Source organism: Simochromis diagramma, unplaced genomic scaffold (genome assembly GCF_900408965.1).
Source record: "Simochromis diagramma unplaced genomic scaffold, fSimDia1.1 OVJJ01000113.1, whole genome shotgun sequence".
NCBI lineage: Eukaryota > Metazoa > Chordata > Actinopteri > Cichliformes > Cichlidae > Simochromis > Simochromis diagramma.
Window position 1 is genome coordinate 27,564 of NW_024387142.1, and position 27,927 is coordinate 55,490.

Sequence of the window (27,927 nt, forward strand, 5' to 3'; positions counted from 1 at the left end):
GTTATTAATTCTGTCTATACAACTGTTTATATTTTATTCCACACACACATTCACCAGTGTGTGAATGTGTGTGTGAATGGGTGGATGACTGGATGTGTAAAGCGCTTTGGGGTCCTTAGGGACTAGTAAAGCGCTATACAAATACAGGCCATTTACCATTTCGTGCACAGTTAGTGTGGAGCACCCACAATTTCACCGTACATGTACAATGACAATAAAAGGCTATTCTACTTTTCATGTAACCTATCAACATTTATTTCTCTATATATTTCTTTGTGATGGACCGTACATCATTTGACATGTAAAGCGAATAGATATGTGCTGTAAAGCCAGTTCATTCTAAACTGAACCCTTATGATAGTGCCAGTGTTACAGTTCCCAACATTTTGCAATTCTTCTTCATGTAACGAGGAGCCTAGAAGTCAAAATCTGAACCTAAAATTATCACAACTGACGATAAAATGTCCAAACCATATCACCTATCGCTAAAAATGAGTTTAGTTAGTTACTTAAAACATGCACAGTTGTCAGTATTGTGAGCTCTTTTATTGGTGCAATGTTATTTTTCTGTTTGCTCTGCTAAAAGCCTGCCACATCCAGAGCAGCACTCATAACCGTCGGAGGTTTACTACACTATTTTATTTTGGTTCTGGTATTTTATTTTGAAGGAGAAACCCGGGCTTCCCGTAAAACAGTTGCGACATTTTGTAGCTTGGCGCGACTTCCTGGAAGATTGACAGCCCCTGGTTCAGTAACGGAATCGAGAGCTTCCGTTGTTGAGCGAAGCCTGCGTTAAAAAAAGAAATAATTCCCTGCTTTGAAAGTGTCCACGAAGAACGCCCACTCTGGATTTTACACGGACCTACAGGGTATGAACGTGGAGTGGACGCTTCAAACAAAGTGTAAGAGGAGGTAGACCTGTACGTTTGATGGCTGCTGGGGATGGAGCCCAGCTGCCTGCCACAGTAGCGGCCAGTCGTAGCGTGGAAAAAGCGCTCGAGGAGGCTGCCACGAGCGGGGCTCTCAACTTGTCAAACCGTAAACTGAAGGAGTTTCCTCGGAGCGCCAAGAACTATGACCTGTCCGACATAACACACGCAGGTTAGCTTGTTTTTCACTTTTGTAAGTAAGTTGAAAAAGCCTGCCATCATGCTAGCTTTAATTATGAGAGACGCCTTTTGTTGTATCGCCACCTGCTTCTTTCTGCTCAGGGCGAACACCCATCCTTCCCCTCCCCGCCGCGTTGCACAACACTGTTTTCAAAGAAACAAGTTTCCCCGATCCTGTCATGGCTACATGGCCAGCCTCTCTACGTTTTAACTGGCTTGTTTTATATGTTTCATAGCGACTTCTTGCTTCGGCAGGTTAACGTGACTAACCGTATGAACGTCAAGTATCTCTAACAGGGATTCAGCCTCGTACAGCTGGCCCGTCTCCCACCGGCCTGAGCGGCGCCGTTAGCGGCCAATATAACTCCCAAATACGTTTCTGCTTAAGAGCTTCAAACATATGAGGTTGTAGTTCCGTTTCTAGTTGAGCACAGTCATAAGTATCGCTTTTAAGAAAGCTGCTATTCTCAGGAAGCTAACTTCCAACGAGAAAAGGAAAAAACGCCAGACGAGTTCCTCTTCCCCAACTTATCATGTGAAACCCTCAACGGGGTTTAGACTTTGTGTTTACCGGTGATTCATGCTAGTTATCATTATCAAAGCAGAGTGCTGTTGGTAACAGAGTAAAAGTGGTAAAAACAGCGAAGTAGGTGTGGATTAGCCTAGCGATGGTGAAAGAGGATTACCTCATCCAAGCGGGTGAAATTAGTCTGATCGCAGTGCTGCTGCTGCTGCTTTGCATATTGTAACCATCTGTGTCTTTGCTTTACGGGCATGAGTGGGGCACTCATGCCTGTGGGGGATAGCTGTGTACAGCATTAATGTTGGGATGTCGTGGTTTTACATTAAAGATCAGTAGTGGAAGAAGTGTGAACCTGTTCAAGAACCTGTGTTGGATGAAAGAGTCCAGCACAGCATTTAAAGCCACTACTTACTCTGTTGTGAAATGGGCCCTCGTGGCCTGAAGGAGAGGCATCTGAACGACATCCTCTGCAACAGTGACTTGATCAGCTTGCAGCAGAGAAACTGGACTTGAAACTGGGCTAGCTGGTTAGCAGCATCTGACCTTTCAAAATAAGAGGTGGGATCCAGTAATCCCCAACAGTAAAAATCTTTTGTAACATTTTTTGGGCTGATTCGGTTCAGTGTATATAGGCCCAAATCACAACAACAGTCACCTCAGCACTTTAGGTAAAGACTTCACGCTAATACAGATAAACCCAAACCAGATTCCTCCTGATTGTTGGCCACAGTGGGAAGGAAAACTGCCTTTTAACAGGAAGAAACCTCTGGCAGAACCAGGCTCAGGGAGGTCAGACATGTGCTGTGACAGGGTGGGAGGCTAAAAAATAAAAGCTAAAATAAGCTGCAAAATATACCTGGACATCTATTAGTTACAGTATTGCTGTCCTAATCTTTATCATTTAGCTGGGTGTTTGAGTTTATTCCTCAGCTTAAGCTCTGCTTTCTCTCACTGAGTGGTGACTGGGATATGAAAGAGGCTACGATGCTTGGATTCTTATTGGGTGTTTATGTCCCAAGGCCTCGCTTAAATGCCTACTTGACACATCCTTTTTCCTGTGTGTCGCTCAGTCAGTGCTTTTTGATAATAAAGGATGAGGAAGTATTTCAGGCTTTCATCACTATATCATCAAAGTGAATGCCGCTGAGACTGTTAATGATAATTCTGTTTACATACTCTTCACACTATAAGGTTAAGTGTATGAATTGAACATTTGGAGACTGAAGTCTTAGCAGAGAATTAAATTTTCAGATGCAGTGGGTGCACAGACTTTCATATACTACGCGTTTGTGGCTTGATTGGAGAAGCGGTGACACACAGCCCTTTAACAAATGTGTTAAAGGGCTTAATACTTAATACTTAATAAAGCATTTTTTATTTAAAGTTTAATACATTTGCGAGGCATGTGGCTGAATCTTGAAATCAGCGTTTCAGTTGTCCTCATTAACAAGGCAGCTGCTGACATCTGTCCTTCACACTGGCTCACAGTGACTCAGTTGTTGTTTAGCAGGAAACGGAGTCAGTTTTGTAGCATCTAGCCTGTACTTGAGTGTCTTGCCTAATGAGATGCTTTGAGTTTCACAGAAGTACCTGGTAGTTGTGCCTCCTGACACAGACGTTATATCAGCAGAAAACTCTGCACCCACTGATTCTGTGATTGTAAGGGACGTACTCAGCTAGTGCTGATTCACCAAGCTGTTCTGGAGCTATAGTGCTGTGAGGTTAGGTTTCGGCTAATCCCCAAGTATGCTTCAATGCATCAAGCAGATTAAATGGACTGCTGAGAAACTTAGGTAACTTTTTCTTAAGCATTTTAAAAAGAAAATTGTTGAAGAATTGAAGTTGTCCTGTAGTGTCGTTCGCCACGTCTCCAAATTCCTAATAAAGGCTGCTGGGGTCCTGCTGGTCGTACAGCTATGCTGAGAGCACGAGGGGATTTGGACAGCCGGCACTGAGAACCCCAGCTGCTCACTGTGTGTGTGTGTGTGTGTGTGTGTGCATTTATTTATGTTTTACATTTTTCATATAGATACAGTTATGTGCCAAAGTCTAGAGCCACCCATCATGTCTTCATATTTGGAAATGAAGCGTATAAGGCAAAAACAATACGATAGAGTACTGGTATTACCACCTCTGTCCCATACTGTTATTTATTCTAATAAATCCTCCTCGGTCCTGTCCCTTCTGGTTATTGACAGCTTCTGTTTGTGAGGCTCACACATCAACATCAGAGCTGATTCTAGACCTGACATCTCAGATAATGTTGGAGTAATTATCTTATCTTGGCAAATCGACCGCAACAACATTCTCGCTTTAAAAAAATCTCATGTATTGCATATTTGGTGATACATAAACAAAAGTATGTTAGAACGTACTTTTTGGGACACGTTCCTTCACCATTGCTCCTGGTGATCCTGTTTGAAATGCATTCTGTGATGACCGGCTGCCTCATGTCCACACCACCACCCGTTCAATTGACGGACATCGTTCATAGCCACCAACAGCTTTAGTGAAGGTTACAAATGATCTTCTTATGGCCTCTGACAGTGGACTCATCTCTGTGCTTGTCCTGCTAGACCTCAGTGCAGCGTTCGATACTGTCGACCATAATATCCTATTAGAGTGATTAGAACATGCTGTAGGTATTACAGGTACTGTGCTGCAGTGGTTTGTATCATATCTATCTAATAGACTCCAGTTTGTGCATGTAAATGGAGAGTCCTCCACACACTGAGGTTAATTATGGAGTTCCACAGGGTTCAGTGCTAGGACCAATTCTGTTTACGTTATACATGCTTGCATGTATAATGCAGCTGCAGCAAGAGTCCTGACAGGGACTAGAAAGAGAGCATATTTCTCCTGTTTTGGCTTCCCTTCATTGGCTTCCTGTTAAATCCAGAATTCAAAATCCTGCTCCTCACATACAAGGTCTTAAATAGTCAGGCCCCATCTTATCTTAATGACCTTGTAGTACCATATCACCCTATTAGAGCACTTCGCTCTCGCTCTGCAGGCCTACTTGTTGTTCCTCGAGTATTTAAAAGTAGAATGGGAGGCAGAGCCTTCAGTTTTCAGGCCCCTCTTCTGTGGAACCAGCTTCCAGTTTGGATTCGGGAGACAGACACTATCTCTACTTTCAAGATTAGGCTTCAAACTTTCCTTTTTGCTAAAGCATATAGTTAGAGCTGGACCAGGTGACCCTGAATCCTCCCTTAGTTATGCTGCAGTAGGTGTAGGCTGCTGAGGGACTCCATTGATGCACTGGGTGTTTCTCTTTCAGTCACCTTTCTCACTCACTATATGTTTATACACCACTACATTCAGTTATCAGTTATTATTAATCTCCAGCCTTCACACTGTCAGCAAGGGGCAGAGAAAGGGTGATGGAGACCTTATTGATGTACTGCTGACCAACTAAAGAACTGAATGGTATTAGGCCGCATGTGATTATCTTTTTTTCTGTAAGCAGCTCCATAGTATATCTTGTTGAGTCTGGGTAGAGACATAAATCCCTTGGAGGTTCTTGTCCACACTTGAGCAGTTGTGTGTGGGCATAATGTAGGTATGCTAGCACCAACCCCTGCAGGGGCCCACAGTGCAGTGTGTGTCTGCCCACGGTGCCTCCACAGGGGATCCAAGGGAACATATTTGGGAAGTGTTGCTAGAAGCTACAAAGCTATTCTGTACTTTGTGAACTCGGTGAACACACTTTAACACACAGTGGGTAAAATAAGTATTGAACAAATTAAATATATTTCTAAAGATGCTAATGAGATGAAATTCTCACCAGACGTCTGTAGCGACCCATTCAGCCCACAGATGCTAAAGAAATTAATCACAGAGGTCCATAAGTTATGTGTAATAATGAGATCTGGGCCAAAATCACACCTGAGCAATTCGTGCTACTACAAATATATGTACTACGAAAATTGGTGATGTGTTCAATACTTATTTTACCTGCTGTGTGGCTTCAGTATGGATTCTGTATGGCTTCGAGCCTTGTTGTCAGTAGCTGGCGTCTGCTCTGTGAGAGAGAGGTCTTATTTCCTTTACTCTGCGGATGTGGGCGGCATGTTCACTCAGTCTTTAGTTCTGCTTTTTCTTCTGTGAGCCTCCCTGCTTTCCCTTTCTGATTACCGAGCAGGTTCTGTTAGCCAGGCACCATGTTTCCATCCAGCTGTCATGTCAGTGTAAGAGACTAAAAACATCACAGTGAGTCAATGAACCAACCACCAGTTTCCTCAAACATATCCACGGGAATACTGAAGGAGCGTCTCATGAACTGATAAGACTAGATGGGACATCTCATTGTGAGGAAAAGGGTTTTCTTTTGTTTTGGTGAACAGGGCAGCCTGGTGGTCTTCATGGATGGCTCTGTTAATCAGAGTCTTTCATTTTAGTTCAGAGTGAGTTTTCAGTATGACATCTTTTCATGGTGGTGCTTTTAGTAACAAACATCTGTTTGCTTTAAAGGTTGCTGCTGTTTTTTCTCTCTGATCCAGAGTCTGTCTTCAGCCTTAAGGACGATAACTAGTTTGGGTCTGTGGCCTGTGTGTGTCTGTGTGTAGTCAGAACTCCTATGTTCCCATAGCTGTTGGTCTTCAGTGTGTAGGAAGTTGTGAGACATGTTACTGTTATTTTGATCTGTTTGTAAGGACTGACAATAGTTTATGGTTTGTCCCGTCTTTCTAAGCCCCGCCCCTCCCTGAGCCTGGTTCTTCCAAAGGTTTCTTCCTGTTTAAGGGGAATTCTTCCTTCCCACTGTCACCAAAGTGCTTGCTCATAGGGGGTCGTCTGATTATTGGAGTTTTCTGTGTTATTGTGGGGTCCTTTTCTTACACTAGTAAGTGACTTGAGGTGACTGTTGTTGTGACTTGGTGCTAGTTTAAATAGAGCTGAACTGAACGTTGTATTTGGAACTTGCATAAGTTGCACTGTATGTGAGTGTAGAGTTTCCTCCTGCTGATATGTTTTCTTTCCTTGTTAAAGCTGTTTGTTGTTGTTTAACCACATTGTTTTAAATGCATTAAATTCCAACAGGTCCGGCGTTCCAGGCTACTTTATTATTCAGGAAGTTGTAGCCTGCTAACCACTACAAACTGGATGTAAATTCCAACAATACGTTTCCATTTTTCCAGTTAAAAGTTTAAAGTTAACCTGTTTCATTAAAAAAAATATGAAGTAATCGACCATCTTCAATTCCCAAATAGGACAGCTTTTACAACAGGGCAACAGCCCTGATCAGTGCAAATAGCTGACCTGACTGGATACCTCCCTGGACTTTTTTGGGGGGGAGGTAACGATGTTTAAAACAATAACAATAATAATATTTATATTTATAACAAGGTGCAATTATAATTAATGTGCAATAATAACAGTGTGCAATACACATACACTTCTTCTTCTTTTTTTTATTACTAAGTTAATATACTGTGTTGTGTTGTTTGTGTTGCGTTGTGATGTGATGTCTCATGTCGTGTCGTGTTGTGTTATATGTAGTGCCGACGTAGGACAGTTTTCCAATCTCACTGTACTATGTATGACTGTGCAATGACAATAAAGAGAGTTATCTGATCTTAAATAGTCCGGTATAGTAGAAAAAATAACACGTTCTGTGTTACGGGGCCATGACAACACACATGAGCTAGAGACCACGTGATCCATAAACCCAGGTCACATAGTCCTGTGTTTTTCCCTGAAACACAATCTACCACTATTGGTGTGTAAATAATCTAATTGTGTGGAGAGGACCGCCTCCTCTATAATGAAAGCTGAGGCCGTCCCTCTCTTACGTAACAGCAGATTCACTGTGCAAGTGGGTAGAAGACGGGACCTCGAGGGGTTGAAGTAAATACTGTATGTGCACATATACCCATTTATTATTATTATTATTGTTATTATTGTAGCAAACGTGAAAGTTTTTACAATTTGATAGATGAAATATGTGCTTCTTAATAATGTGGCTGTAGGTTGTTGGTGTCTTTAATCAAGAGGTAGGTTCAGGCGAGTTTAAATGAAAGGAAAGTAGTTTAACAGATTTATACGAACTGTAGTTTAGGTCAGTTATGGAGCCTCCCTGTCCTCAAACTGTGCAACTGCATTTAAGACATAAGTGCTCAGAGTTTCTAGAACAGGTTTGGTGCCAGTACAAACCTTTACGTCACTGGGTTTGGTTGGTTGGTAGCAGTTAGTAGACTTACAATAGTTTCTGTTAGCTAACCAGTGACAAAGCTGATAACTCAGTGGAAAACAAACTAAAACTAAAGAGAAGTCTTTAAACAATGTTATTTATATGTTTTTACCTCCAACCACCATGGGGCATTTATTTAGTTAGATTTAGTTTTTCATGCCCATCATGCATTGTGTCGTATTATTTGTTTGTCAGTGTGCTGAGCAGCATGTTCTGCCTTTTGCATGGACACACTGAGCTTTGCATATGGAGCTAAAGCAAAACCTGCAGTCTGTATGGCTTTAACAGAACGAAGACGGGAGGTGTGACAGGATAAAAGATAATGAATAAAATAATGAGGGCTTCAAATAATGAGTCTGTTTCACATGAGTCAGACAGAGCTGCTAGTTATACTGCTGGTAGGAAACACGCTGCTGGAACACGCTGCTGGTTAAGATCGGGTCATATCCAAACATCTCGCTATGATTTAAATGGTAACTTGCTGCACGTCTCCATCACTCACAGAAACATTTAGATTCCCACCTAATGAAATAGTGCAGTTTCTGTCTACTCTCACACACGCTGTACCGAACGCCTTTAGCTTCTGTCTGTAGTGCTGCTCATCGGCTTGCTATCACTAACACTGTAACAGGAATCCACACAGCCACATCCTGTCTTTCAGCAGACACAGAGTTGTGTTGTCATTGGCAACATTGCGAAACAAACAGCATCAGAACAGACGTTGCGGTCTGATGCTGTCTTATGAAAAAGAGCCAGGGTGAGGGGAAGAGGTAGCTGGTTGCTACATGGCGCTAAACCGAATGTATAATAAAGCTTGATGTCGCTGACAGCAGCAGGAATGCTTGTTCAGTGCATATTTAATGCTGTAAAGTAGTCGAATGAGGTCATTTCCAAAACGCGTGGTTGGTCGAACTCTAGTAAAGTAACTTTAGTCTATAAATGTCAGTCAGTGTTAGACGTTCTGACACACACGAATACAAATGTAAGATTGTCTCATATGTCGAGCACTTGTTGCTAAGTTGTTTCATGTTATTACAAAAAGCGACGCACACGTTTGCCTACAGCCTCTCCTTGTGACTCATTTATTTGTGTCTTCTCAGTTCTTTTGTTGTCTCCTGGCAGTGGTGCCTGCCCACTAACTCAGGCTCATGTTGTTAACGTGAACACACCTCAGCACAGGCAGGTGGAGAATGTGCAGGAAACGTGATATGGGACAATCGGTAATGGAGCCAGTTTTTCATAAGATCTGCTAAACAGATCCTGCAATGACAGTTTCAAATCTGGATTCATCACTCTGAGCTGTGTTGCTACTGATTTTCAGTGCAGTGTTTGTGTAATTGGATCCACCTCAGTGTTTATCTCATTTCCCTTCCTTAGAGATGGCTTCTTGACAACACATCTTCCAGTGAGAGTTTGTGATGAAGCGTCTGCACACAAAGGATCAGATTTCATTTTAAATGTCATTTTTAGCCCCGTCACGTCTTTGAGTTATCCAGTTCCCTCTAATTGTTTTAAGCACAGCATGCTAAAGGTGCCAACATTTTGGCTAATAGCTTTTTGGGAATCACCTCATTGGTGCAGAAATACTATTTTTATGATGTCAAACTGTAATGTTTGTGTCTATGTTTCACAAATTCAACTAAAGAAATATTATTTTATTTTGTTTGTCAAATGTGCATATGTTGTTTATATGATATCAGCCACCGCAGTTAAAGTGAACAACAATGAAATGCTATTTCTATAATATGTCATTCACAATGTGGTCTTCACCTGGTCAGTTTCATGCAGAGCATCAGTCGCATCCTAGAAACGACTAAAGCTGGTAAATAAATGTACAGCAGGGGTGGACAGCATAGCCAATGGATTATATAATGATATTTATATTTACATAAATACTGCCAAGTACTCTCCCAAGTACTCTCCCAAGTACTCTCCCAAGTACTCGTGGGAGACACCGCTGTATTTTGTAGTAGTGGTGACTTTCTCATGAAACATAGATGCGTTTTGTGCAGATGAAGTCCAGGTTATGTCCATCTGTCCATCTTACCTGGATAAATATTCAGACTTTGAAGGCTGTAATGTTTCAGTGTGTCAGCTGTGATCAAATGAAGCTCATAACACAAACAAACGTGTGCTGAGCAGCTCCTCAGGCCCGCTGTTATGCAATACAGGGTGGAACATAAGAGGGCCGATGACTTCATTTGACTTTTTTCTTTTTTTAAACAATGAGGTTAAACCTGTTTGATGTCTCGAGCTCGTGTCCTGTGTTATCATGCTGTAGGTGTTTGGAAGCCCTCCACAGAGTTCTGTCTGATCAATGTGTGAGAGGTGACGTAAGTGTCCAGGATAAAGCCTCCTGCAGAGCCTGTAATTAGATGCAGAGCTTTGCTCTGACAGGAAAATCCTCCTCTTTCTACTGATCTGTTTAAAACCTTCAGCCCCCTTTTAAGCCTCATGATCTGCTTTCATTGTTCCAGTAAATACACCTTCCCTACTTTTACATTTTGGAAAACTTGCCCAGCTCCAGCTGAAGGTAAGGCAGCATAATAACAGATATTTATTATTAAAAATGAATTTATTCTGGCCAGTCAGGTGCAGAGGGTGAATTAAGTATTTAAAAGTAAACGTGCTGCCATTGTGACCGAATGTCAGTAATAGCCATGCAATCCACACATGCAAAGAAATGAAACTATAGATGTTGACTTGTGTGTAATCACACAGTGAAACAGGAAAGTATTGAACAAAAATGTATTTAATACTTTGTACAGAAGCCTATTGATGAGGTAACGTCCTGTATAGAGAAACTAGTCACATGACTTTGGCCCATTCTTCCACATAAACAGTGCTCCATAACCTGCTCCATAAGCCCCTACTTTGAACTCTGACCTTTAGCTCTTTCCACAGATGTCAGATTAGAGTCAGGCGATTGGCTGCGCCAGCTTTATTTTCTTAACCAATTCAGAGTCTCCTTGGCCGTGTGTTTGGGATCATTGTCTTCATTTCATCTTCGTCATCCTGGTAGCAGAAGGTCTCGGTATGTCTTCCATTCATCCATCCTTCAGTTACATGAAGCGTGCCCAGAGCGTGCTGGTCCTACCTCCAGACGTGTCTCATTTGACCAGTTATTCACATCCATTGCTGATACGGTTGAGAACAAAAAGCATCAATGAACCTGATGGATGCACAAATGCTGTGAAATGTCACGTTCCAATGAGCTTCACCATGATGTCTGTAGTTAATGGCATTGACAGTGAGGCGTTATGGTTAATCTGACAGTGTTTATATGTATTTAGGTCCCTTATAGCAGACGTGGAGCTTCAGAGCTGCCGTCTTACTGCTAACAGGGTTCATTACCCTGTGTTTTACTGTGCCCTCTGGCCACAGCACAATCATTGATCCACAGCAGCTGTTCACTCTGCTCACTGTCAGAGTGTCTGCATATGGACCAGGGCTCAAACTGGTTAGGCCTGTGACTTTTACTGGAAAATACCCACAGAGTGTGACAGTGACACAGGGCAAGTGAGAGCTTGCTATAACCTGCATACTGTTTTTTCTTGTTGTGTGCTTTTCCTTGTTTATATTTTTGATCCAGTTTCTCCGAGCTAATAATCGCTGACCCTGTTCTTAAGCCCGGTGAAACATCTCCACACCCACTGTGGTATTTTAACGGGAGTCGATCCAGGTCAGCAGGTATCCTGAAGTGGCCGATAATCCTGTGAGACAGGGTAACACTGAACGACCTGTGACATGAAGGTAGAGGGTTACTCGCCACCCCTACAGAAATGAATATATTCAGGTCTATATTTGTACACATGCATTACTTACCCTTGATATTCAAGACGCAGAAAGTGGCTCTGATGATGTGTTAGCTTAACAGCGATCCAACATTTGTTCCTGCTTGGTTAGATTTGAACTTTTTCCAGAGTGTGCAGCAGCATGTGCAATGCTTAGCAATGAAAGTCGTTGTTACTTCTCATTGAGTGAACACATACAGATCTAGCTGGTCTGAATTTTCTTTGATTGAAATACAACCAACAAGGAGGAGTCATTTAATAACCATAAACATGATGTATATTTATATTAACAAAGCATTTTTATATCTAAGTAATCGAACAATGACAGGTAAAGTGAGTCAGGGAAAAGAAAACGTGTTTGTAGCATCCGAAATGGCAGCGCAACATTCAAACCTAACAAAGCTAGCAGCAGTCGTCCATCAGACCAGCGGACCAACAAACCGTGATGAAAAACAAACTTTGCAGCTCCTCCATCCACCGCTGTTTGTTTCACACAGACAAGTCTGCTGTAAGCCTCCACAGGGGGTTTCAGATATGCAGATGAACTGTTAACTCAGACCGCGTCCACACCAGCCCGGATAGATTTGAAAACGGCGTTTTCGTCTGAAAACGCTCCGCGTCCACACTAGTGTTTTCAGTCGTTTTCACAGAGTTGTGTGTCCACATTGAAACGGCCAAAAACGCTTACGTTGCAGTCCTGCGCGTGCGCGAAACGTAAGAAGATTCGACCTGCCTCATTTCTGTCTGCTGCTTATTTACTTTCTGGCTCTTTGAAACGTCGCAACAAAAAGTTTTTTAAACAGACTAACAATGAGGTGTTGTTGTTGCTGCGAGTAACACAAAAGTACAAAGTTGCAAAAGCGAGTGAGAATTAAAGAATTTGAAGAAAAGCTCTCTGGAGCACGTGCAGACTGATATTAATCTTTAATAGCGCTGTCAAACAAAACTGCTGTATAATGCCCTCTGCTATCTTTGTTTAGTTGGTCACATGACTGCATCACATGACTAAAATGTGTCATCATTTTCGAAAGTCTGTGTTTTCAAGTGTCCACACTGCGATGTATGCGTTTTCAAGAGTGTTTTCAAAACGCTGCATTTTTGCTTGAGGAAAACGGCGTGTCAGTGTGGACGGGAGGCCAAAACGGAGAGAAAACGCATTAGTGTGGACGTAGCCTTAGCTTGGTGCCACCTTTAAATGATACAGCTCGCTGAAGGCTGACGGCAGCCGTCATAGTTTATATGGAAGCAAACAGGGGTGAGTCTAAAGGGGGGCCCGGGGTGTACTAGACCACATTTATTTCAAGGCTTTCATAACATTTTTAAAGTGAAATAATATAAAATATTGTCTTAATATCTAAAAATATGAAATTGTAAAGTTTTTCACAGGCCCATAAAAAAAGTACATGGACCAGTGAAACTGAGCCCATGAGGGTGTTGGGTGGATTTTAACATGTGCACCTTCATAACGTCTCGTTGGCTTCTATTAATGTCAGAAACAACACAGAGCATTTTTAAGCCTTAGTGCAGTTTGCATATTTATCTTATTTACTCTGTATTTGACTGTACTTGAAATTATAGATGTTTTCAAGAAAATGTTTTCTTTAGATAATGACATTTTAACGTGGCACGTAAATACAAATGTGGTAGTTACACATTAAAACATTCATTCATTCATTTTGTCTTTTTGCTTTTGTATAATCACTCGATTAACTAATCGAGTGATTGATAGATTATTACAGCCCTACACACTATGTGGACAAAGTTTTTGTCATATATTTGAGTTTCTGTTCTGCTTCTTCAACACACGTTTTACTTTTTTCAGTTCTTAATATTTTGTCTTTTGGGTTGTGTGCAGCTGAACTGCTTTGAGTCCCAGAGTGTGAGCGAGGACTAAATAATAAGAGAATAAAATAAATGTAAATAAAAAGAACATTCAGGTTTTTTAACCGTATATTAGATTTTATAGAGTATCGTGGATTTGTTCTCTTCACCTCTACTGTAGACACTGAAGGAAGTAAGAAGCTGCACCGTGTGTCCTGACGAGGAAATCCAATCACATTTCAGCTCAGCTGAATGTGAGCTGATTCCCCAGAGAGGACAGAGAAAACAGCAGTGTTTGAAGAGAGCTGGTCTGAGTCAGCTTTGACAAAAGGTTTCAGTTCTTATCATGGTGACGTGCTGGGCCTCCTCCTCGCTGTGGAGCGTTTCTGCTTAATGCCAGGCTGAAACACAGCAGGACACTTTCTAATGTGAAATCAGTCTGACTCTGCTAACAAGGTCAGCAGAGTTTGGGCTGGTGAGGTTTTCTTGGGTAAGGTTAGGGAACAACTAGCCGACTAATCATTGGTGTTGTCACTACCTGGTACCAGGCTTACTAGTCATTTAATCTATTTCTTAACTAAACTGAAAGAGATTTTACAAAAACTCCACACCCACACAGTGACGGTGTCCTGTTCTCACCAGCCGAGATCTTTGATTTAGGCTTCAGCAGGAAATATTTGTAGACCTACGACCTGCTTGTGCTGGTGTGTTTGGTGCTAATTACTGTACAGTGTGTTTGTGTCCCAGTTAATTATCTATTTGTTTTTATGTGTTTCTGCCCATGATAGAAAAAAATTACATGCAGTAACCTTTTCCCTCCTTAGTCTCTACTCTTTCGTGAGGTCAGACATATTTGTCCCTCCATTTCTTTTTATGTTCCCTCATGTCCTTTCAGATGATGTCAGCAACCTCCCTCTGGGAATTTGCTGACATTTGTGAGTTCTTATATTGGTGATTGTTATCGTCTCACTCATAAATGAGGAAACTTGCATCTAAAAATTAGCCATAAATGCCCAGGAGGATCTAATGGTATCGAACGGCCCAATGACAATAGTTGGGACCTGCACTGACCCAACATTAAGTTACATTTTTAGCCCTCGGCCATGAAAGGCTGATGTGATATCGTCGCCATTGTGCCAGGCAGGAGGTGGGCGACTGGAATACCCAAAGTTATGAATGCAATAACTCCAGAACGAAGCAAAGTAGGAGTTTTATCTCTTAAAAAACTTGGAGTTTGATGAATCTCAGTGGCCTTGACCTCAAAGTCAGGGGTCAGAGGTGCAATAATTCCAGATAACAATGCAATGTAGGATTTTGAAATCAATGCAGGGGCGTGCACATCAGGATATACCTCGGGTCACAGTGTCGGGTTTCAGGGGTGTGTGCGATTACATAGACACAGCTACAGCACAGATGTCCTGTTGAAGCATGAACATGTCAGCCTCTGACCTCTGACCTGAGATTCAACCTTGTTTGAGATTATTAGTGGATACACTCGTGGTATCAAATGCAAAGTGCTAGGTGACTTCTTTCAGGGTTATTGCATTCATGAGATTATCAGGAAACTTGACCTTTGACATTTAAGTTTACCAACACATACAAAATATAAACAAATAAAAACAATTTGTAAAGTAATTAAAACAAAAAAAAATGTATCAAGTTGATCCTTTGACTGCATTTGTTCATTTAAATGTCTAATTTGAGCTGAGACCTGACTGCTGCGCCACGCTGTCTTCATGGTGACTGACTGTGTTGTACAGTAATGTGAAAGGCAGGAGGCGGTGGTGGTTAACTCTATGCTGCAGGTTTTACAGTGCAAGCTGCTGTATGTGGCATAAAACAAAGATCTCATTCATAAAAACATTTAATAAACATTTGGTCCATTTTAACATTTGTATCAATGTATCTACAACTACTGAAGTTTGGGCCGTTTGATGTTTTCCAGATCTGTCAAAGAACCGCCTGTGTGAGCTGCCAGAGGAGCTGTGTCAGTTCATCTCCCTGGAGACACTGAGCCTGTACCACAATGGGATGCGGTCCCTGTCCTCCAGCCTCAGCAACCTGCAGGCTCTCACCTACCTCAACCTCAGGTAACTCCTACACACTGCAACACGTGACTCTGATTACTGCACTGCATTGTTTAGCAGTAGCGTTGTATTCTGTTGTAGTAAGTAATGTTGTGACAAATGTAGACCTCGAACAGTTCTTAGAGCCGTGGTAATGGAAGAGCAGAGGTCAGATGGAGGCCAGTCCTACTTCAAAAACAGTGAGAAACACTGTTACTGCAGCAACATTTCTGGCAAAATTTAGCTTTGGTCCTGAACTATTTTAGGTGGACTGTTGGGCCACGTTCAGTCCAATAAAAATGCTGTTTTTGTTCATATAAAATGATACATTTTAAAAACAAACTTACTGAGTAGTCAGCAGTCATAGTTTGGTATCAGTGACACAAACAGTGATCATTCCATCTGTACACTGTTCATCCAGTCTATATAAAACAATCACTAATCCAACTGTTGATAATAATCAGAGAGCACTCAGTAGGCTGGTAGAACCAGGTGCTGGTTAGTGCAAAGGCAGCAGTCGGTAATCAGGTTCACCTCTGAGGCGAGCCTCTGTGTCTTAGTGTTTGTTAATGTGGGCCTGGACACTTTAATTTTGCTGTTGCTAGGAGACAAGGCGAACCCTCCAGGTTGTTGTTAGTTGGAGCAGGAAAAGTGCAGCTCACAGCAAACACACTGTGTAACGTAGTAAAGCATCTAACTGTGTTTGTGTGCAGTCCCAGGTCACACCTCCTAAACTGCATCTCTCTCTCTGTGACTCCACAGTCGTAATCTCCTGTCCAGTTTACAGCCTTCGGTCTTTCAGCTCCCCCTCCTTCGAGTGCTCATCATCAGTAACAACAAGCTGTCTTCACTGCCCGCCTCCATATACTCCCTCACACAACTCAGGCAGCTGGTACGACACACTCACACCGTCATTTCTCCTTGAAATGTTCTGTTTGTACTGTGGAGGGTACAGTGGTACCCCTCACAGCATCCCTTTCACCTTCCTGTGATTCATGGTCAGACGTCCAGTCTTACAGTTTAATCACTGTCACATTTCTGTGTTGCAGTTGTCCTCTTGGTTTATTAGTTTTTTCTCTCTCAGGATGTAAGCTGTAATGAACTTCAGCGTCTGCCAGCAGAGCTCGGGCAGTTGGAGTGTTTGAGAGACTTGAACCTAAGAAGGAACCGGCTCACCACGTTGCCTGAAGGTACAAATAAACTTGGAGCCCTTTGCCACTCATGCTTACTTGAAAATCCACAGTAGGATTAGAGAGCGCTGAACAGGCCAATCAGAGAGGGAATGTAGATAATATAATATAGAAGTGAATTCTTATTGGATCGACGTCCAGTGGTGAAGGAGTTGAGGTTTCAACTGTATGAAGTCAGTTTGGATTTTAATGTTTACGAAGCTCCAAGCCCGGCGCGACTGACTCTTACCCTCTCTGTTCCCCACACAGAAATATCCGAGCTGCCCCTCGTTAGGCTCGATGTCTCCTGCAACCGAGTTTCCCATCTGCCTTTGTGCTACCGTCACCTCAGGCATCTGCAAAGCATCTCACTGGATAGCAATCCACTGCAGATGCCACCAGCGCAGATCTGCTCCAAGGGCAAATACCACATCTTCAAGTACCTCAACATGGAGGCCTGTAAGAGGAGCCAAGAAGAGCTGGAGAAACACCTGAGACCCACTGGATTTAACAGCTGGTAAGGACAAAGGTCTAAGAGATAGTCAAGACTTCTTTAACTGGTTGGGTTAAGTCAGTGAAGACGCTGTGTGCAATTTCCTGCTGTAACAGTCAGATCCTAAGAACACGTGTGATGATACATATTTCTATGTGGAGGTGCTACGCCAGCGTGTTTGGATTGTCTGGATATTATAATCCTGTAAATTTACCTCTGTGAGTAACAAATACTTTGGAAGAAGCTGCCAAGTTGATTTCCTCAGCGAGATAACAAAATAAAATGATACGACCAAGACACAAACTGTGGGGTTTGGTAAATATAATAATAAATGCAGATTCACTGTGTAACTTTATTAGCAGCGTCCTCCTGAAATGCGCCAACAACATTTAGCGTAACTTCCTCCTCTGTGCCTCTTAACGCTTTAAACCCCAACCCCAATGTTCTCTGGTCGCTGTGGTAACGCATAAATATTTCTTTCAAAATAAGACGCACAACTGCAACACGGGAAAAGACCCAGGGAAGCCGAGTTAACGATAAAAACCCTGAAAACTGTCAATTTCACATCCAAACCTCAACCCTCGCGGCCCCGTACCGGTCCGTGGCCCGGGGGTTGGGGACCGCTCAGTATCCATCTACACTCAAATGAAAATAGTACCATTGTAATTCAATGCATTCCATTTAGCCGCCCAGTAACATTGTAGTACTTGAACCAAGGACAGAGATAAGAGGAGTAACTCTGCTGTGGGAAATCCACTCTAGCACTGCACCAGAGCCTAAAAACATGAGTCACTGCCCTTTAGAGCGGCGCTCTTTCACAGTTTGCCCCGACTAACACAATGTTTGCTCTTCTTCATTTTAATGGGTGCTTATGGTGTTTTCCCTGCAGTCTGTCAGACCAGGAACTGTTTCCAGGTCAGTTAGGAGGGCTGGACTCTGGCTTCAACAGCGTTGACAGCGGCAGCAAACGATGGTCTGGGAACGAGGTAACGTTACAGGATACACACTGTCACATGTGACTGCATTATATATTCTTCTATTAATATCTATAATAGTGGATCTAGAAATGCATTGTGTAGTATTAGATAAACAGATCAGTGTTTCACTGACATGTGCTGTGTGTTCAGTCTGCTGACGACTTCTCAGAGCGCTCCCTCCGCATGGCTGAGGTCAACAGAGACCAAAGTAACCTGGCGGAGGAAGAAGAGGAATCCAACAGAGGTGAGGAAAGAGGCACAGGCCATAAATCATTGTTTGTGCTGTGAGACGTGTTGAACACCATCGTACTCTTCACAGTGAATGGAAATGCGGAGCAGGTTGACTTCATTGACAGCAGTGTGACAGAGGAAGAGGACGACATCGGGACCAATACATCCACGCCTCCTTCGGTACCAGTCATCCTCACGCCGATCTGCAGCTGTCACGCAGTGTCGTGTCCTGTGTTTGTGTTGATTATGTTGACCGCGTATTGGTTTTTCAGGATCAGAAGGACAGATCGTCACCGTTGCAATCCCAGGAGTCAACAACATCCAGGTCAGTGGTGTGAAGCACAGTCAGAGCTTTGCATGGCTGTATCACCTGCAGTAGGTTCAAACCTCAGAGCGCAGGGTCTGCTCTGTAACACCACAAACAGAAATCTGAATTCAAGCTCAAAATTAAAAGAGGAATATTGATTATCTGCACAAATCTCACCTCCCAAAGTGTAGATGTAATACTTGCTTTGTGCAGCGCAAAAGTTCTCCAGGTTAAATATGTTGCAGGTTCACACAACATGAATCCACTTCATACTGTATTATAACACTGGAACCCAGAGTGATACATGTTATTGAAACTTTAGGCCTTTAGTGTGATTGAGCAATGCTGATGGGGGTGCATAACTTTATATTCTGCACACAGCACACTAAACAAAACAAGACTTGGCAAATATATTAAGACTGTTTGCATTTAGTTAGCTAAAAGCTAAAGCTTTGGTAGATGTCGGTGGTGGAAAGTGGTATTAAGGTGCAGTGGCTGATGTCTGTGGTGTAGAGAGTGAAGAGGCCCCCTGTGGTTCCCTGTGTTGCTGATCACCTGGTCAGACACGCAGTGTTGAAGACGCACATATTCTAGTCTTCCTGTCAGGTAATCAACAATCCAGGATGAGCGAGGCATCCACCTGCATCGCTGTCAGATCATCACCCAGCAGGTCTGTCTGATGCTGCTGAATGCACCAGGAAACTGAAACAACATGACGCTCACGGTCCTCTCCGGCTGGTCCAGGGCGTAGACTCGATTGAGTAGGTAGATGCTGGTGTCCTCAGCTCTGGTGTCAGTCTAATGTCAGTCCACATCTGGACCCCCTTCAGTTCATCTTCAGTGTCGGCTTGTTATCTGGGTAACAATGGAGGGACAACAGAGTCTGTGCAGGAGGTTATGCGCTCAGTGATACGCTGGGTGAGCCCATTGATGTCCTCACCGTGGGTCTCAGTGGGTGCTTGTCACCCCAAAACAGCCCTCTGACCACCTCCTGTGGTCACACTCTGCATCTTCACAGTAGGCACATAGAGCTGAAAGGAGGAGAAACTGTATGCCTCCCTGACATTAGCATGCAGTCGGTCCGCCTTGGTGGCACAGACCACGTCCTGTGTGAAGGGTGGAAGTGTCATGTCCAAGGTGACGTGGTTGAAGTCACCCGAGACAGCAATGGAGACGCCAGGGTGCTGATTCTGTAACCACGCTGTGGCCGAGTGGATAGTGTCACGTGCACTGTGGGTTAGTAGAGGAAGGAACATCCACAGCCACCAAGGTCACGTGGGTAAATTCACTTGCAAATGACACAACTCGAGTCCAGCAGCACACAGTTCAGGCACGCAGTGGGCTCTGTGATGGAGACGTGAGCAGGGTTACACCAGCTGTTAACAAGAACAGCCTCTCTCCTTTCTGACGATCTGAGGGAATGTCTGACTCTGTGTGACGATTGTCGTGGACCTTTGCTCGCGCTGCCGTTGTGATAAAGCTTTTTGTATTTTATGCTGGTGGGTGAGGAAAACTGGAGCCATAGTGCCATGTGTGACTTTTTAAAATCAAATATCTGACATTGACGGGGTTTTGCTGTTTCTGATCTTGGACTTTTCCTACAGATTTCACTGGATCAGCATGATGTTTGGGAAGTTCAGTCCAAAGACCTCTGCAAAGCTTTTGAGTTTTGGTTGAAGGGTCTGTCTGTGGTGGTATGTCCAACTCCAGTCAATCACCACAGGACCAGTCCATCCCAAGTTTGAGATGCTTGATCAAAGTCCGGGTCTGGAGGTATCAGACCCTTTCATGCCTGTCACTTGTGCTCAGGGTGAACCTGCTCTCATCTGTGGAAAGGACGGAGCACCACTCCTGGACCTGTCAGGCCCCAGGGCAGGCAGTGAGCACAGGGCCCAAGTCTGATTGTTGGTCAGAGACGGTCACACTCGTGGCTTGCTGAAGGTCATTTTGTAGCTCATGGCACAAAGGAGCAGATCCTGGTAATGCTGTTGGGTTAAGCACCTTCTCTGGCAATGTCAAGCTAGAGTATTTGCCCGACTTCCTTTGGATAAAGTAAAAGGTTCAAACGTCTGTGAATGTAAATCGTACGTAAACATCAGTAATGGGAAACATTTGGATATGAAAGTTTGTGTTGTTGAAGAGGAATCAGAGTTTAAATGTTGGAAGCTTCTTCTCAGAGAGTCCTAGTTTAGTTTGTATGTCAGCAGCGTCTCTAACAGACAAGCTGCCAGTGATTGCAGTAATAAGAAGTCCTGGAAGTTGGCTCACGAGCTTGGAAACAATCGGATAAAAAAAATCTGATTGTATCCATTTTGTGTTTGTCACTCCCAGATCTAGCCTCCACATCGAGCTGGGCTCTTCATCTTCAGCCTCCTCGTCTCCTCTGTCCCCCTCCAGCCCCTCCCTAGAGGAGCGAAGGAGACCTGGTACCTTGTTTATCTGGCAGGAGAGAGAACGGCTTCAGCAGCAGCAAAAGGAGAAAGCAAGGTTGATACTGACGGAGATATTCTGCTTTTAGCGTCTGCACATTTCTTTTATTGTGAAGATGACTCGGCGTTTCTGCTTACCTTACGTGTCCCTCGAGTCAACGCTGTAACTGTGCTCTCATGTCTAATTATGCGCTGTTGCCTGTCTTAACCTGTTATTTTGTAGTTCGCTGAAGTTCTCCACCAAAACAGGAAGTCATGTGGCCACTGCACAGCAGATGGGAAGTAGTTCATGGTAAGGATGGCGTGCAGATAAACGCACGTGAGGCCTGCCATAGAGACAGACGCCTGTTCAAAAATCTGTTAAAGTGGTAACAAAGGGCTGAGGTTCTGCTGCTGATAGTGGCGTGTGTCTCTCTCTAGTGGTACATCACCAGAAAGCAGCAAAGCAGAGAATGGCACATCTGGCCTGCGACACAGATGTGCAGTGAGTACTGTCCTTATCTTCAGTTCACTGAGGTAAACGGGTTTGTGTGTCTGCTGTTTTAAATCACACTTGTTTCTCCCTCAGAGCGCTGACCAAATGAGCACAGGCGCTCCTTCAGTCTCTCTGCAGCGATCGAGCAGCAAGACAGGTAACACAGGAGAGAGAGTGTGTGTGGGTGTGTGTGTGTGGGTGGAATGTTTCACAATTACACGCTCTTTTAAATCCCAATGTGCAACATGTGCTGTAACACATCAAAGTGGAGTTCCTCAGAAGCGCACATTTCAGTGAAGCAATCGAGTCTTCCACATACGAGTGGTTGCAGTCACGCTTTGATGAAGAGGAGCCGTGTTGTAATTATGAAATCTGTTCGATTCAGTTTGTATGTGTGTGTCATTTTGTGTTGTGATGTCAGTGAGAGTGCGTCTTTAACACCTTGCATTGTTGACGTTTGCATCAGATTTCCCGTCCTCCCCCAAGACGTCCCCTCCTCCTGGTCAGGCCCAGAAACCCAGCAGCTTCCTGTTTCGGACGTCCTCTCACAGCAGCGTCAAACCCACAGGTACCCAAAGAACACGCCACAGCGTCACGCCACAATCCACACACCTTTACACCTTTATTTACCTGTCTGCTTTCAGGGGCCATCTTTTCTCTTGGGGAGTCTGGCAGAAGCGAGTCTCGCACGACGCTGCGCTTGCCTAAAGAGGAAAGACCGGACATCACTCAGCTACGCAAGGTACGCCCCACAGACCAACACTTCCTCGTGATCTAAACTGAACGCTTGGTGTCACAGTCAGGCTCCTCATAGGACGAACTAATTGTGTTAGTGTCATGGCACCTGAGTGGGGTCTACTTTAAACCATGACGCTCTGTGTCCTTAATCAGACTCTAGAGTCCCGGCTGAAGATCACTCTACCAGAGGATATGGGTGAAGCTCTGGCCAATGGCACCATCCTCTGCCAGCTGGTGAATCACATCCGCCCACGCTCCGTGTCCATCATCCACATTCCTTCCCCAGCAGTGGTGAGTCTGGAAGCCTTGAAACGGAAATATGACGCTGCTGTTAGCAGTAGAGTCTGTATGACTCACCTGGTCATTGTCCACTCACCTGTCGGTCACGTCACCTTTCTTTGTAAAACAAGCAGTTTGTGAGAGCTGCAGCGCGTCTGTGCAGATAAAGTCGGCTCGCTGTGATCAGAAACACGACGTGCTCATACAGGCAGAACGATTCATGTCACAACTAACACTGCTGTTACATATTTGTAGCGTCTTCCTACTTCCTTCTCAGATTTCACATTAAAAGCTTCCAGAAGATGTTGAATGTGAAACAGCAAAGAGAGTGTAAAAGTACAGCAGCAGCTTCCTGCTGTGATGGAGAGTAACTCGCCTGTGTGTGTGTGCGTGTGCGTGTGCGTGCGTGTGTGTGTTTTGTTCGCAGCCCAAACTGAGCCTGGCAAAGTGTCGACTCAACGTGGAAAACTTTGTCGCCGCCTGTCGCCGGCTGGGAGTCCCCGAGGTAACGTGTGCATGTCCCGACGCTGTCCTGGTGTAGTCTGCCGTGATGACAGTGCTTTGAATCAAGTCTAAATCTGCTTTTTGCTGTTCTGCCCTTCGTCCTGTCGTCTCTGATGTCCTAGCTTTAACAATATAACTACTCATATTGTCTTTCTGTGCGTTTGCGTGCGTGTGTGTGTCCTCTCCTGTCCAGACTGAAGTGTGTGTGTGCTCTGATGTGCTTCTGTGTAAGCTGCCCAATGTGCTGCGCTGTGTGACAGCCCTGCTGGCCGTGGAGGGGGAGGAGAAGGACCGGCCCCGCCTCCACTCCTCGCCTGAGGCTTCGTCGTCCTCCACCTCGCTGCTGTCCGCAGACTTCTTGCTCTTCTACTGTGCAGTCATGGCGCTGCTCTACGTCCTCTACTGCTACCTGCTCCCTTAAAGCAACGACATGTGACACGGAGTACGTTCGCCACAGCAACAGGCTGTTAGCATAGAAAGCAAACGGTGCTCGTGTTGTAAGACCTGTAAGTGTGCTGCTTTGTGCTGGTGACTGAACAGAAGCGCTCCGTGATGATTGTCTGTGTCACAGCTTCCTGCACCATCACCAACCATCTCCTGGAAGTTCGTTTAAACCTGGGTCGCTCCATTAGTGACAAGTGAAAGATAACTGCTATCTGTCCTGATGACACTGGTTATACTGGTGGAAGTCTGAGGGAAACAGAGCCCAGCTGTTCTGTGTATTTGAAATCTCAGGTTAACCAAGTGTCTTATTAGACATGCAGGAGGATGTTCACAGAGAGAAGCTGTGACCAAGTCTCACTGTGTGTGTTTGTGTTGTTGGGCTCGATGCTTTGCATGATTCACAGTTCCTGATGTTTCCTACGCTGGCCCTTGCTGCAGCCCCCTCCCCTCCAGATAATCCTCGCTCTTAGCCAGTCTGTCTGATTAGCTGTACCTGACAGGTGGGCGGGGCCTCTATGTCTGACACACCCGTCTAAGGGATCTCTGCTTTTGCTGACCTCGTGAGGAGCTCATAGAGAGCATCTGCACCTCATTATTTAATACAAGAATACACAAAATAAAGGATAATGTTTCCGTCTTAAGCGCTCATGTTGTGATGTTTCCTGATGTGAGCGAGTGAAACATGCCTGTGCTTCAGCAGGGGGCGCCGTTACTGCCTCAGACCTGAGGTTCAAACCCCTCCAGGACGCTCTGTGTCAGCTCCATTACTGTCAATGGTCTGTTTGACCAATCACGGTTAACCCTGACTCTAACCTGTCTGTATGAATGTAAACAGGTCATTAAATTATTGCTTTATTTATTTTGCTCTATGTTTGGTTGTCGCGGTGAAACAAGTCCAACATCTTAGTAGTTTTAAAACTTTGTGAGATTAGTGTGCGCACTTTAAGTCACTCTAACAGGTCAATTAGATGTATCCAGGTAAAATAACCCTGTGACAAAGTTTCCTTTGGAGATTCACAGATGTGATTGGCTCAGCGTGGAAACTTTGCTGTTTCTACTCGGGGCCAGTGTGTGCAACCAACATGACACACTCGTTACTGCAGCTGTTTAACCCGCAGGACGAGACATTTGGGAGATTCAGGCTACATTCAGTGTTTGAGCAAATATTCAAACATCTGGAACTCTGAGTGTAGGCGATAGTATTTCACTGGGAGAAAAAGGAAATGAAAACGGTTTCCTTTTAGCTTCATACACGTCGTCACTTCAACTTCCTTAAAAAAGATGCTGTGCTTCCTTTCCTGTGATGAGCCCTGATTAAAAGTCCCTCTGTGTAACTCTGGGCTTTCTTTATGTGCTGACTTTATTATTTCTATAACTTTCTGTTTGGCTTTACAGCAGTGTCCTTGCTAAGTGAGTGAGTGTGCACATCACCACAGCCTGGTGTTGATCTCACCTCAGACCTTCTCGTCTTCCACTTTAAGGAACTCTGAGGAGCCGGTTTAGCCCGTCAGCGTGGTGTAAACTTCCTGTGATGTCACTCTGCTGAGACACAGTTTGTTGTTTATTCATGATGAGTTTGGCACTGCTGTTAGACGTAACAGCAACTGAATCAGCCCGCTAACTAAAATGGGACATTATTCATGTAAAAACCGTTGATTTAAAGACGATGGCTCTTTTTACAAACGATTCATTTCCATCACTGTTGTTGTTGTGGGACTAAAACTCGACGCTGCAGTCTGGCTTTTGGCTTCAGGGCCACTTTACCTAAAGGCTGCTTCAGTCTATCAGCTGTATGTTGTGGGCCAGCTGATTGGATCAGTTTATATAAATGGCACCAAATATGAAGCGACAGTAGCTGCCTCGAGACTTTAAGCTGACGAGATGAGAGAGCAGCACGGCTCAGAGCGGCGAGCAGCGCCTTCCTGTTACACGTGTCTATTGTTTCATATGAACTTTGGTTATCCCAGACTTACATGGGTCCACCTGTAATTCTCTATGTAACTAGATTATGGGCTCATTTACATGTAACACACTGCATTCATCATTATTATTTAATGTGAAGCACTCGGTACCTGAATCAGAAGCTATTGTAAATTTAGTTGTGTAACAAACGTCTAAACAAACAGTAAGTCTGCACATTTGTGTGTGAGCACTTCTGTGCTGTAACTGTGCTGCTTGGCAGGAGCGGCTGTTTCCCCTTAAATGTGCCACGTTTGTGAGGAAATAACAGGAAAAACTTGCCAGACCTTCTCTGCTGATGCCAAACAGCTTATTCTGCTTGTTGGATTGAAACACGACTCATCGGCCTGTGGAAGAACCGTACGCAGGTACAGCAGCCTGGGTTCATGCAGCTCACACGCTGCTGTTGGACGGCCTCTGACCAGCATGTGTCACAAGTCAACTGGTGTGATTGTGTTGGTTAGGCTGGGACAAACGGGCTGATCCTAGGAGTGTTCGATGGGACTGAGGTCAGCACTGTGGCCAGGCTATTCCAACCTCACCGTCCCCAAACTCTGAACAGAGCACCTTTGGTGCATCTCCCACCAAAGCTGCTCTCTTACCTTATCAGGTAAGAGTCCCGTTATGTCACCTCCACACTTTGACCTGTTCAGGCTCCAGCCAGCACCTGACTGTCAGCACCACATGGTCAGCGTAAGAGTGTCAGAATAGGCTGCTTGGTGCTGACAGAGAAGCTGTGGCAGGTTTTCATGGTGAAGGACGCGCTGTGTGAGAACAGACGCCTCGTTGCAACAAACAAACAGCGTTTCCTTACTTTCTGTTTAAAGTTTATTTAACAATTCTCACTTTCTGGAGTTCCTGTCTCAACAGGTTCTTCTGAAGGAAATTTTATTGTATTTATTGTTTTATGGTGTTTAAATTTCTATTTTTTTAGTGGTTACAGACCAATGACCGAGCAAAATCAAGGACACAAGTGTTTATTTCAGTTTAGGCATGATATATGAAGTAGGTGCAAGTGATAGTTGTAGAAGCTGAGCTCCGTTCACGATGGCGATGTTGGCTCTGCTCCGCCCCCTCAGTGTGAGTGCAGTGGGATTGATTGGCTCTGGTGTGAGGACGCTGTTTTATACTGATTTAGATTTTTGTCCACTGTAAAACCAAAATAACTGCTTCTTATACCTGACAGTTTTATGAACACTCTGCTGTTGTTTCAGCTCAGATGTATATTTTTGTAGGTCAAACTGGACGAACACTAACTGATAAAATCCACAATGATGCAGACATATTCTTTAATGTTAGTCCAAATGCATTTGTATTGTATATTTCTACACCTTTTACTAACGAGGATGATTTTTGACTCTTTGTCTGTTGTAATTAAATGATTTCAAAAGAACTTTTTGGTGCTTCTCTGCTGTTTGCTTTGCTGCTGTTGTCTTCCTGCAGCTTCAGTGTCTCATTTTGTGAAGCTTACATGCGTCCACCTCGCCTCCTGAAACTGTCTCATCTGTCTTCATTGTCGACCCGTCATGTGTGAGTTGTGACAAACCATCAAACTAATATGAAAACTGCTAATGAGTCTGAAACCTCTCGGTTCAGTTTTTTCTGTTAGAAGAACAAAAACCTTTCAGAGTTTCTATAATACAGTGACAGCAGCATCTGTATTTCAAACCCATTTAAACACCTGCGTTAGTCCTGAGGCAGCTCGTGCTCACACAGGTAAGTACACAGTCAAATGCATCGTCTTCAGTAAAGAATGAATACGTCAGTAAAAGTCATGCTCTGGTATTCAGGGGAACATTTGCACTGGGATGTAGCTGCATCCTCTCATTAAGTGACAGGACTCCTTGGTTTTGTCTCATTAGCAAAGTTTTTCAAATCTGATCAAACCACACTTAGAAATATGCAGCATTATCAAAGTTATGAAGCTGGACATACCCTGTTACCTTTATATTAATGAGTGACTGCTTACTGGTGAATGTGTAGAAGTGTATGTTTCTTACTTGGATCTACTTCCTGCTCTTTCCGTCCCCTTCCAGGATTCTTTGTGTTCCCCTCAACTCATCATGGAGGACGAAGGCCTGAGTCGGTTGGCCCAGACTGTCCAGACGTTGTCCGATCTGGCAGACCAGCGAGCCCCAAAAACATGAAGCCTTTGTGGCTGCTAGCTCAAAGCAGTCTCGGCACCCCAGTGCCACGCCAGCAGTATCTCAGGGCCAGTGTTTTATTTTTATATGCTTCATATTTGATCAACTTTACAGAGTTTGTATTAAGAACAGCTTTCAAATTTCATAAAAAAGGTAACGGTTCAAATAAATCTGTAAATCACTCAAGCGCTCGTTGTATCCGTACCATTTTAGAGAGTCTGTGACGTTTTTGTGTACCTGTAGTCGTACTGCAGTGAGTTCAAAACAAACACAAG

At 44.0% G+C, this 27,927-nt stretch overlaps 1 protein-coding gene across 2 annotated transcripts; it reads left to right on the plus strand.

The window, feature by feature from the left end:
* Window positions 1–713: 713 nt before the first annotated feature.
* Window positions 714–27,838, plus strand: lrch4 (leucine-rich repeats and calponin homology (CH) domain containing 4). Of its 2 annotated transcripts, none has more exons than XM_040047204.1 (18): window positions 714–1,101; window positions 15,383–15,527; window positions 16,266–16,395; window positions 16,588–16,693; window positions 16,943–17,189; window positions 18,055–18,151; window positions 18,293–18,386; window positions 18,462–18,553; window positions 18,646–18,698; window positions 21,012–21,167; window positions 21,333–21,401; window positions 21,530–21,593; window positions 21,678–21,741; window positions 22,051–22,152; window positions 22,229–22,326; window positions 22,476–22,613; window positions 23,029–23,106; window positions 27,545–27,838. In XM_040047204.1, exons 1-18 carry the CDS (start codon window positions 930–932, stop codon window positions 27,653–27,655), a joined length of 2,016 nt encoding a protein of 671 aa, XP_039903138.1. In that variant the 5' UTR covers window positions 714–929; the 3' UTR covers window positions 27,656–27,838. The 2 variants fall into 2 exon arrangements, with proteins under 2 accessions (XP_039903138.1, XP_039903136.1); XM_040047202.1 differs by lacking the exon at window positions 27,545–27,838 and adding an exon at window positions 23,299–26,901.
* Window positions 27,839–27,927: the final 89 nt, after the last annotated feature.

Coding starts and splice junctions, on each gene's coding strand:
- lrch4 (XM_040047202.1), top strand. CDS start 930: ATGGCTGCTGGGGATGGAGCCCAGCTGCCTGCCACAGTAGCGGCCAGT. Junction 18,699..21,011: donor CAGGAGTCAACAACATCCAG/GTCAGTGGTGTG, acceptor TGTCACTCCCAG/ATCTAGCCTCCACATCGAGC. Junction 22,327..22,475: donor ACATCACTCAGCTACGCAAG/GTACGCCCCACA, acceptor GTCCTTAATCAG/ACTCTAGAGTCCCGGCTGAA.